The 12,790-nt window shown below is 37.1% G+C and overlaps 1 protein-coding gene across 1 annotated transcript; it reads right to left on the minus strand.

Annotated features, from left to right (window-relative positions):
* Positions 10,319-11,065, minus strand: LOC109842210 (protein FAR1-RELATED SEQUENCE 5-like). The gene has a single exon (XM_020411116.1). It carries the CDS (start codon positions 11,063-11,065, stop codon positions 10,319-10,321), a length of 747 nt encoding a protein of 248 aa, XP_020266705.1.

A 12,790-nucleotide genomic window follows, 5' to 3' on the forward strand; every position in this document is an offset into this window, starting at 1 on the left:
TAGAGGTGCAGAGAGCATGGGCATCACGGCTATAGGAGCATGGGAGAGAGGAAGTACTTGTGTCCCCATGTTGTCCTCTCAAAGCATGGGCAAAAGCCCCATGTACCCCCTAGACACACGTTCACAACATTATCTTATATGGAAACTCACTATATTTGACGGAATGGGAATGTCTAGCCTTGATGACTGGATATTTTCTCGCAGAAGATGTCCTAAGAGGCGCACTTTCTCGGTTAGCTAAAGCTACCATATATTGCAAAGCTGCATATGCTGATTTCAGGGCATTTAACCTTGTAAACAACCAGATAAATTTTCTCGTAGTTATAATGCTTGGAGTATAGTAATTAGTGCAACCTTTCCAAATATCGTAAACTGCTGATAAATTATTCTGTGAAACTGCAAACTGCCACATAATTTAACATTTGACCGTCAGATGAAATGCCACATGTGAGTGACTTCAACTACATCTGAAATAAAAAAATAACGGTTTTTCTATAGAGTGCCCTTGGGCACTCTATAAGAGAGGAGAGAGATAGAGAGAAATGATTGAAGAGAGGATCCCAATGCAAATCAGGGGGCCCCCCTCCTCATTCATTTCTCTCTATCTCTCTCCTCTCTTATAGAGTGCCCAAGGGCACTCTATAGAAAAACCGAAAAAATAAATACCGAGCTGATGACAAAAAATTAAATACTAAAAGCACAAGTTCAAAGAGGTATATCCCTTTAACAAAATGGATATGCATGTAGAAGTATCTGTAAATAAATATTATACATCAAAACAAAAGGAACGAATTTACAATGAGTCATTTGGTATGAAGGGGAAGGATTCAATTCCAAGTCCTTTGCAAGAAGAAAACAGTAAGCTAACTAACAAAATAACCAACTAAGAAAACATTGAATTTGCATTGGAAGATTTCTCATAATAAAAATTGTGCATACCCATACAATGGATTTGAAGTTGATTTCCTGCTACAAATGTTACATGCATGCTACTACAACATTTGCTACAATTCATTTTTGCAGCAAACCAAACAGCCCTAAGTACTTGCACATCATGAATTCGTGGAAATCTGAACATATATTAGGTTAATTTGAAAATTATAGATGCATATACCTTGTTTCCAGGGAAGAGACGTACATTTCATTGCATTAAATAATCAAAGTTTAAAGTCCAATGTTAAACGAGAGCAAGTCTCGAAAGCAAAAGGTCACCACCAATAAAAGTTGTATACTTGTGCTTATTATAGCAAAGGAGTTATGTCTTACTTTCAACTTTTAGCTAACAAATGCATATATCTTCTATCAAGGGCCATGGCAATAGAAAGATCCATTCTCATCAATATGTCATTGTGCAATCATGTTGTTGCATATATCACAAAGAAATTATATAAAAATTAGAATGCACTATTGTGCGCAGCGGAGCTCGTAAGAGCAAATAGTGCACGACAAGACAACAAGAAAGATCACAACCAAACACAAGCATAAATCACAGAAAGACAACGAATTTACGTGGTTTGGCAAGTTGCCTATGTTCACGGGGCAAGGAGGGGGGTGGGTGGGGAGTTCTTACTATTAGAGATCAAGAGAAATACAAATAGGGTTACAAATCTTACCAAAAAACCCTCAAATAAAGCTCTCTAGATCTCTCTCAAAGCCTCCCACAAAGGATGCACAATACTCTCTCAAAAGTCTGCTCAAATCGTCTTTGCTTAACCCTTATTAATTAGGTTTAGGGTTATATATCAACACAAAACGAAACGGGTCAGAAAATAAAAGCCTAGGCTCAGACCCGAGTCGCGGTCGACCGCACTTGACTCCGCGGTCGACCGGACAGAATGACAGAAACTGGAAAAATCGATTATAGGGTCCTCGATCTATCGCGCATGACGCCGCAGTCGACCGGACAGAAATCCGAAAATGCACCCTATAGTGTGCACGTTTGTCGGTCGACCGCAGCTGATCTCACGGTCGACTGGCAAGCTGCCTGACAGTTTCCTGCTTGTTTCCTGGGCTGTTCTTCGCCATGTTCGTCACTTCTATAAATCTCCACCTAGGTGAAGTTTCTCCCAAAAACTGAGCCGACATAAAAAACATCCAAATGTCACACTTGTTACGTCTAGTACGAAGTGGTATTAACCCATGATAACAGACTCAATCCACAACAAGCCGGGAACCCAAACTAGAGCTCAAACAATCTCCCCCGATCGAAATCAACAAATCCAACCCGACTGCATCAAAAAGGCTATCTACGTATCATCTTGTCCAAGGAATCAAGCCGAACGTAGCTCACCCAAATGGCCTCCAAAGACCCTCAATATTGAAGAATGTTCAATAGCTTTAAACAATGACCAAATTTCACACCTGAAATAACTTTGGTCAACATATCCGTAGGGTTATCCTTCGTATGGATCTTCTCTAATATGACGTCTCTATCATCCAAAACATCATGAACAAAGTAGAATCTGACATCAATATGCTTCGTGTGTGCATGATAAACCTGATTTTTTTACCAAATAGATAGCCAACATGCTATCATAATATACCCGAATAGTCTCCTGTGTAATCCCCAAGTCCTCCAATAATCCATGCAACCACAAAGCCTCCTTAACAGCTTCAGTCACCGTCATGTACTCCGCCTCTGTAGCAGAGAGAGCCATTGTAGACTGAAGTGTACATCTCTAACATACCGGTGTTCCTGCCAATTGTAGGCTGTCTAAAAATCACAATAGATAGCTTATCATCCATCAAACACCGATGATGGAAGTTACAATCTGACGACTTCCAGAAGGCTACAATTTGAAGACTTTCACGTAGATCGCTGAAGGTTACAATCTGACGACATTCACGACAACCGATGAGAGCTCTAGTTCAACAGCATTCACAATCAACATCGGGAGTTACAATCTGACGACTCTCATATTCTCAAGGAGCCAAGACGAAGATTACAAGACAATGATCTTTGCAACGCTATGACAAAAGAGATTACTTTGTGATAATCTCTTCAAGACAAGACACGGAGGTCCTCCCCGTGTGCCAACATCAAAACGCCGGGGTCGAACCCGCGTTACAACATCAAAACGCGAGGGTCGAACCCACGTTACAACATCAAAACGCCAGGGTCGAACCCGCGTTACAACATCAAAACGCTGGAGTCGGACCCGCGTTACAACATTAAAACGCTGGGGTCAGACCCGTATTTTTTAATGCCCAGCGAGTACCCAACTCCGCGTCTCAATTCTAAAACGCGGAGTTAGGATCCTGAACGCCTACGTGGGCGTTTGACTCATTCAAACACGAGCTGAACGGTTGCAGGAACCGTTTTCCCTCCACGATTTGAGGGATTTCCGCCCCACTATGGAGAGAATTAAGGGGGCGGTTACACCCCTTAATTCCCTATAAATATGGGTAAACTCAACTGAGTTAAGGGCTGGCATTTTTTCGGATCTGAGGGTTGGCAGCAATGTTGGATTTTTCTTGGCTCGAATCGACCATTGAAGGCTGGCTTTTTGGAGCTGAGAATTGGCAGCAACAGGGGAGATTATTGGGCGAACTTCGGAGGAGACCGGCATCATCCTTCAAGGAAGATCATCTTCAACGTTCGGCAACGGGAGCTTCCTCATCCTTGGCTATTAACCGAACTTTCGGTTCAAATCAACTCTTTTTCAAGAGTTCAAACTCGATCAGAGTTACCAACTCATCAAGAGTTTTAAACTTGCCACGCAAGTTCTTCACAACGTCAAATCGTGAGGAGAAGACATCGTTCCAGTGAATCAAGACATCGGATCGTCAACGGAGAGCAAATTCGACACAAGCAATCGAAGGAGGCATTCCATCGCTACCGAGAAGAACCCAGTTTTAAACAAAGGAGAGAATCAAATTCGTTCTCTTCTCTTTTGAATGTAAATACATATCCTGAAGTAGACCGGCGCTTGTCAAGATTCATCGCATAATCTGAATCCACATAGCCAATACAATCATGCTCATTCTTCTCATTCTTCTAAAAAATCAAACCAACATCCATGGTGCCTTTAATATACCGTAGAATCCACTTCACGGACTCCTAATGACCCTTCCCGGTGTCGTGTGTGTACCTCGATACCAAGCTCACAGCCTATGATAAATCCAGTCTTATACACACCATAGCATACATCAAGCTACCCATCGCACTGGCATATGAAACCTTTGACATGTAATCTCTGTCCTTAACTGAAACATGTGACATATTAGCTGAAAGCTTGAAGTGGGGAGCCAATTGAGTACTCACAACCTTTGTATTATCATCAAAGCTGAATTTCTTCAACATCTTCTGTAAGTAACTCCTCCGTGTAAGCTTCAATCTCCCATTCATCCTGTCTCTCTCGATCTCCATACCCAATATCTTATTAGCTTCTCCAAGATCCTTTATCTCAAACTCGGATGAAAGCTCTTTTTTTAACTTTTGAATAGCCGAAGAATTCCTGTAAGCAATAAGCATATCATCAATATATAACAACAAATAAATATACTCACCATCCTATAGCTTGTGTATGTAAACACATGGGTCATATGGTCTCCTCATGTATCCATGGCCAATCATGAAGCTGTTAAATCTCTTGTACCACTGTCGTGACGATTGCTTCAAACCATAAAGAGACTTCTTTAGCTTGCACACCAAATCTTCCTTTCCTGCAGCTTTGAATCCCAATGGTTGTGTCATATAGATCTCGTCATCTAAATCTCTATGTAGAAAGACTGTCTTAACATCCATTTGGACCAAATCCAAATCCAGCTGTGCCACCAATGCTAATAAAATACGAATCGACGAATGCTTTACAACGGGTGAAAATTCCTTATTGTAATCAACGCCCTCAAGTTGTGCATATCCTTTGGTAACCAATCTGGCTTTATACCTAATGTCCACAATAGAAGATCCCTCTTTCTTTGTATATACCTACTTACAACCAATAGCTTTCTTTCCCTTAGGTAGTTTTGCAAGTTCCCAAGTGTCATTCTTTTGAAGAGACCGCATCTCCTCTTCCATAACTTCCCTCCACCTGATCGAATCAGAGCTAGATTTTGCCTCTCTGAGTATAGAAGGAACCATATCATTAACGATCTCCACTGATAAAGCATATGCAACCTTGACATCATTGTATCTAGCTGGCCAACGAATCACTCTTCTATGTCTATTTGCTGCAATGGACTCCTGAACATGACTATGCTCTTGAGTCTCACCAACCATTGTATCTTCTATATGCCCGGCTATCATCCCATCTCCTCCCAGTGTCACCTCTGTAGGAGCCTCAATGGATATAATGCTATCTGGAGTGGGTAGAGTCATATTATCCTTCACCTGCTGCGACATCCTACTAATATGGTCTTCCTCCACCTACCGAGGAACTTGAGGCCTCATTATATGTGACATCTCTGCTAATGACTATCTTCTTGTCTTGTGAATCCCATAACTTAAAGCATTTAACACCTTCTCTAAATCCCACAAAGACAACTTTCCTCGCCCTCGGATTTAATTTTTCATCATTTACATGATAATAAGCAGGACACTCGAATATCTGAAGTGACTCATAGTCACTAGCTATCGAACCAGACCATCACTCCATAGGAGTCTTCCCCTGTATCGTAGTGCATGATAACCTATTAACGAGATGGATCGTATAAACTAACGTCTCGACCCAAAAGGATCTAGGCAATCAACTTTATATCATCATACATCGTACCTTCTCCAGCAAGGTAATGTTCAATCTCTCAGCCACCCCGTTCTGTGATGGTATCTCTCGAACTATGAAGTGTCACCTAATGCCGTGATCCCGGTAAAACTGTAGAAATTAATCACTCTTGTACTCTCTACCGTTATCTGAATGAAGAGTCTTCACCTTTTTATGTAAGGATCGTAAAATTTTGATATTAGTTAAAATAAGTTTTTGGTATTTTAAAATATTTAATTATTATTTTTAAAAGAGTATTTGTATTTTTTTGATTTTCTAGAATTTTCTACGATTTAAAGTCCAAGTTTATATTCATTTAAATGGTTTGATATTTTATAACTTAGTTTAATGCAGTAAAAATTTATAGAATTTATTAGTTATGTTTTTGATACTATTACATATTATTTTACATAATATGTTGTATTATTATTTATTACGTATTATTTTGTATAATACATTGTATTATTAATTACGTATTATTTATATAATTTATTGTATTATTTTTACTGCTGCATATTATCTGTCGTATTAGTATAACTAGTACGTTTTACTATATGGATAATTATCCCATAATTATTTGATTCTAAATATAAGAAATTATATTTTTTTATTAATTATTCTTGTTTAATTATGCAATTTCTTGTATTATTTCTACAGTTGCGTATAATCGGTTGTGATACTCCAACTGGTACGTTTTGATGTGTAGATAACTTTTACGTATATATATAGAGAGAGAGAGAGAGAGAGAGAGAAACTCTTGTCAACTTAAGTTGATAAGAGCCCTTGTCCACCAAAGTTTCTAACTGTTGGATTAAGCTCTAAGATTAAGATCTTAAGTTGATGATGTGGCATGAATTAATTACAGGAAGGATATTTTCGGAAAATTAAAGTCAAAAAAAAATAGGAAATCTAATTAAGTTGATTCTGTAGCCTAAAAAAACCAAATTAATCGGACCAGACTCTTCTCCGCTTGCTGATTAAAAGAGGAAACTCAGGGGGTTAGTCATCTAGAACTTAAAACTGGAACTGGGATAATTTGTGGGATAAATTTTTAAGGTGTTAGTCACATAGAACTAGGAAATGAGATTTTTTTTATAGTGTTAGTCAAGTAGAACTTTTGTAGAACTAGAACTGTATTATTTTTTTGATGCGTTAGTCAAGTAGAATTCTACTAGAATTAGAATTGGGATAATTGGTCATAATTATCCCACAAATTATACTACCTATATATATAACCATAAGTTCTCCTCTCTCAAATTATCCCACATATTTGAAAGAATACAATTGGGGAAAAAAAGTGAAACGCCGCCTCCCTCCCTCTTGGTTAGTTTCTCCGCCTAGAAAATTTTTCTGCCATGAAGTCAATCATCCGTTCATTTTTCTGTCTTTACTTTGTTTTTGTGATGATTAGATCTTTTATTATCTTCAAGATGTATTACTTTATTGATAGCTTTTTGATGTTAAATTACTTTATTATTATTTGTTTGATCTAAGTTTTCTCTCCACAACAGTGGTTTAGGTTGCGGGCTATATATGTTTTTTTATAAGTTAGAAAGTAACTTTGCGATCACATTGATGATTAGATGTTGAATGGTTAATGGTGATATCTATTATTATTAAATCGGCTCAGTAAATTGATTGGGAAATTTATAGTTTATCTGTCGATCATCTGTTTAGCAGCCATGGATGATTCCTGTGTTCATTTCATTTATTTGCTGATTTGGTTTCAGCGATCATGATGAGATTGGTCCAAATGGTTAATGGCTGAAAAATGCTTATTTTTCTTTCTTTATGATGTTATGAGATTTGAACTTCGACATTTATGATCCTCCGCTAGAAGCTCCACGAAATGTTGCTGATGCAGACGATGACTCCGATAAAGAAGACGAGTTACAAACTCAACGAGTAGCTGTAAGAGCTTGGAGAAATTCTATGGCAGATGCCATGTGAGATGATAGAGCCATGTGGGATTATGGAAGTCCCGTCACTCTAGGGATTTAGATTTTTATTTATTTGTAAATTATTTTATTATTTGAGACGAATAGTGATGCTTTATTGCATTATATTTTATAGTTATTACTAGAGTTTGCTTATCAATATTATATTATTTTTAATATATAATTATTAACAATAGTAATTTATACCCACCATTACCCCCACCAAATTATCCTATCAAATTATGCAACTTCATAATATTATCCATCATTATCCCACCAAATTATCCTACCAAATTATCTCACTTTAAGAATTACCCATCATTGTTCCACTAAATTATCCCAGTGTTAAAATATTATCCCACTTTACCAATTATTCCAGTTCTATTTAAAAAATTCTAGGTGACTAACCCCCCCTCCCCCGAATAATTTAGTCTACATATTAATCAGACCGGATGAAACTCAACTATGCTTTTGTAGAATAATTTAATAAATGAAAACTGAATGCCAAAGGGAACCCACATAGACTACAGGATAATGGTTCGCATGTTTAAGTCTTAATACATAAAGTACTTGGCATAAATTTAATAAAGATGGCTGCTTGAGCAACATGATACAAATAACATAACTTTTCTTAACATAAATTTAATAAAGAATCCTCATTTCAGTAAAAGAGAAGCTGACAAATCAAATGAAAAAAATAGCAGGTAGGTCTTTTTCTTGATGCTTAGATCACTTAGCAAGCTTCATGGATCAGTCATAAACTACAGTTAGTGATATAAGATGTCCCTTGATGCTTAGATCACTTAGCAAGCTTCATGGATCAGTCATAAACTACAGTTAGTGATATAAGATGTCCCCAATATTGCTTTCATTACATTATGAAGCATGGATCAGTCATAAACTACAGTTAGTGATATAAGATGTCCCCAATATTGCTTTCATTACATTATGAATCAAGCATACTAAGATAATTGGGTATTTGAGTAAAAGACAAAGACAATCAAACCAGATCACATGTTTTTGCAATATGAGGCAGAAGGCTAACAAGACAGTTCTTGCACAAACTGGCAGTCTTGATGATTTTGGATGCGACACATATCTGAACCAAAACTTGAGCAACTATTGAGGTAAGGCAAAAGATAAGCATTTGTTGATGCAAGACGGTGAGTGATCTCCATATATCTTCTATAGCTAATACCTCATTTCTTGATCATTAGGGAAGGCAGAATTTATACACAATGGTGCGAACCCTGCATAATCTTCTCAAGTTTGGATAAGCCAACATCAACTATGTACTTTAGAAGATCAAGTTTCTGGACAAATGGTTGTGCTGCATATTCCTGTATCTTATTGTTTCCTTCTCTAGGATTGAATATAATAGTACTCTAATGTCTTACAAGAACAAAAGAAAAATTGACAAACAAAAGAAAATGATCCATATAGTAACTTCACATATCCTGAGAGCTTCGAAAGAAAATTGACAAACAAAAGAAAGATTAGAATAGGTTATTAGTAGTAGTATTCTTCAACATCTCCATCCTCTTCTTCTTGATCTTCCAAATCTTCCTCTTCTTCCTCATTGACGCTTCCTACATGACTTGTTGTTTGGGCCTGCACAAATCTCATAAAAAATTAGAAATATCATACTTTGCATAGGAACATTGTTCCACATTTGAGAATAAAAAAGTAATTTTACCTTGCAAGTTCGACTATTGTGGCCTTTCCCATGACATTTCCCACAAGTTCTTTGCTTCTTAGCTTTCAACTCTGAAGGATGCTTGAAACGTTGCATCTTTCTTTTTCCTTTGCAATTTGAAATAAGAGGAGCTCTCACTATACAATTATTATCAATAATACTTTCTTGTGTTTGAGAACATGCAGAACCTTGGATTTGCGTCATGTCGTCATGCCCCAATTTATTCTCTAGTAAGTGCATTTTTGCCGCTACTAATTCTCCCACAACTTGATCTATTTTTTTATTTGCTAAATTATACAACTCAATACACGTGGAACCTTCTGCAACCAATTTCATTATTTTTCGAGACAAACTATTAAACATTAGAGTCTTTGAGGAGGAATATGACAATTTAGTGCTAAAACATTGGTGTGTATCAAAACTTTTTTCCTTAGCTGACTTTGTCCATCTCTTTAAAATATATTCAGAGGGTATTTGCAAGATGTCAAGATGCAAAAGCACCTTAAGCACATGCGAGCACACCATTCCACTAAATTCAAACATTTTACAATTGTAAGATACTGTCATAGGGGCTTGGAAGGTAACCATATAAGTTCTTCTTCTAGCACTTGGTTTGTCTGAGTTTGGGACTTGCACTAGTTTGTATAATGCTTTAGGCTCAATTTCATTCAGAGAAAATGAAATATCTCTTTTAGTTGATCCTTGAAGACCCTAAACATTGCTCTAGTATAAATCTTTTGTGCTTGCCTCTCTATTGGGCTTGGAGACCACGAACTTGGCTTGTATTGCAGAGAGCGAAAATCCTCTTCCTCTTCTACGTCATATCGATCTTCTAAAGCCTTTTCATATTGCATGACAAACTCATAAATTGTTGTATGATTATTGACTCTACCCTTGAGAAGTGCATTGAAACTCTCGTTTCTTTGTGTTGTAGACATGAAAGCACAAAATATATTTCTAAAATACGATGGCACCCACTTATCTCAAATTTGATACAAATGTTTTAGATGTGTGTTATCTTCAACTTCATGCTTCTCTATCATAGTAGTCCAACTTGACTCAAAATCCTCAACTGTTAAGCTAAAATTGATGCAACTAAGAAAATCCTCTTGAAACTTCTCTTTTGTACCAAATAAAATGCCTAGATGCTCGCATGCTTTTTGAAGAATGTGCCACTTACAAAATTGATGAGCCGTATTAGGAAGGACCTCACTTATTGCTTTCCTCATTGAAGGATCTTGATCTATCAGAATACAAGTAGGATGCTTACCAAACATTACATTAAGCCATGTTCGAAACACCCACATGAAGGATTCGACAGTCTCATCTCTAATCAAAGCACAACCAAATAATATAGTTTGAGAATGGTGGTTTACCCTGATGAATGGTGCAAATGGCATACTGTACTTGTTCGTACAATATGTGGTATCAAAAGTGACTACATCTCCAAAATGCTGGTAGGCCATCCTTGATCTCCCATCAACCCAAAACATATTTTTTGCACTATTATTACTATCAATCTGGACTGCATAAAAGAACATAGGATTCTCAGCTTGTAGTTGTTGAAAGTGACTTAGAGTCGTTGAGATATCACTCTCAAAAAGTGACATTCTTTGGAGCGTTGCAAAATTACTTAGGTCCCTCCTTGTGAATGATAAATTACGAACCCCTCCACGTTGAGATGCAATGAAGTCCCTAATATGCTTTGTTGAAATATTTTGCTCACGCATGATTCATATAAGGTCGGCTTCTTCATCTCTAATCTTTCGCCGACACTGATAGAAACGAGATTTTGAGGGGCTCGGTACTAATTCATGGTTGTGCTTCTTCTCAAAGGATGATATGATCCAATTTTCTTCATCATCTAATTTCACACGCATACTTGCTTTGCAACCAGTTCGAATGTTAGATATCTCCTTCGAAGGACTTTTCTCGAATGTGTTATCCCTAAGTAATGGCTCCTTCCCTTTGATTTTAGGAAAACCCTCATGAGTGCATGTAAATACTTGCATTGTAATGACATTCTTTCTCTTAGACAAATAATTAGATCATTTTCTAATCCCAAACCCAATTAATAGTGCATAAGCACTATAATAATTCATTGCTTCCTCCAAACTTATGAACATCATGCCAATCTTCGGTTCATCAATACATGATACGTGACTCAAGTTTTCTTCTAAATGTTCATCTTCATGTGGATAATTCTCTTGCGTCGTCTTTTCTATTTCTTCATTTGCACGAAAAAGATCATTGTCTACATATTCCCCTAATATTGCCATGAGACAACCTGCAAACATAATGGAAAGATTATTAGATTGCTTCATAGATGGAGAAAAATTAGGGTAAAGTGAGCTCACAATTAATAAAATAAAAATAACAAGTAGAAGAAGAAATTTAAATTTAATAGCTCATGACAAACTAAAAAGAACACGTCTGAAATTCATAGATGGAGATATTCATCGTTAGCTAAGTATTCACAAAACTAGAGTTAGAGCCTAGCAAAAACGCTTGTTTCTCCACTAAAAGTTGTTGAGGAATTCTAACAATGCTCAGCACCTGCATGCACCACCTAAAGTAGCAATTGAAATGCTCATGGACCAAAAAAATAAGCAAGCAGGCACTGAATTCTTACTCTTACAGTTGTCACAAGACTTGAGGAGCCAAACTTGTTAATAACCATTCAGTATTATTTAACAGAATGAAGATGGAGGTTGGGGGTTTCAACACAGATGGTCTAAGCGTCATGTTTAGCACTGCTCTATGCTACACAACATTGAGGCTACTCGGTGAGGAGGTTAATTACAACGAAGATGAAGCTATGGTGAAAGGGAGAAATTGGATACATGACCATGGAGGCGTAACAGCTATACCAACTTTGGGGGGGGGATGTGGCTTTCAGTAAGTTCTCTTATGGATGTATATTACTAGATTCCACTAAAAAGAATATATATTGAACTATGCTACTGCCATTAGGTAGTCTACATAGCATATAATGTGAACGATCCACATTACCTACAGTATCACAAAATAACATCCCAAAAAAAAAGATTAAAGACAATCTTAGTCTCACATTGGAAAAGATTTGTGCTATGCTACAGATATTAGATAATATCATACATGACATATTGGAAAAGATTTGTGCTATGCTACATCACCAAAATCATACATGACATATTGGAAAAGATTTGTGCTATGTCACATCCATACTAAGGTTTTATAATTAACTACATAAAGAATGACATGCAGCAGGTGCCTAACCCTTCAACGTGCATCACGAGGAAGCTAGAGGACAATGTCTAACATGTGAACAACAAGTGAACCCTGCTCTTTCTCGTTCAAAATTAAAATAGAAGGATAAAGAATTTTATACTTTGCACAGGATGCCGACTAAATTGAGGAGGCGCGGAATCTGCAAGCGGAGAACAGAGACGAACAAAAGAGGAGGTGGTTCTCAA

Source organism: Asparagus officinalis, chromosome 5, assembly GCF_001876935.1.
Source record: "Asparagus officinalis chromosome 5, Aspof.V1, whole genome shotgun sequence".
Taxonomy (NCBI): Eukaryota; Viridiplantae; Streptophyta; class Magnoliopsida; order Asparagales; family Asparagaceae; genus Asparagus; species Asparagus officinalis.

Excerpts from the sequence above, each read along its gene's own strand:
- LOC109842210 (XM_020411116.1), bottom strand. The coding sequence starts at position 11,065 with ATGCGTGAGCAAAATATTTCAACAAAGCATATTAGGGACTTCATTGCA.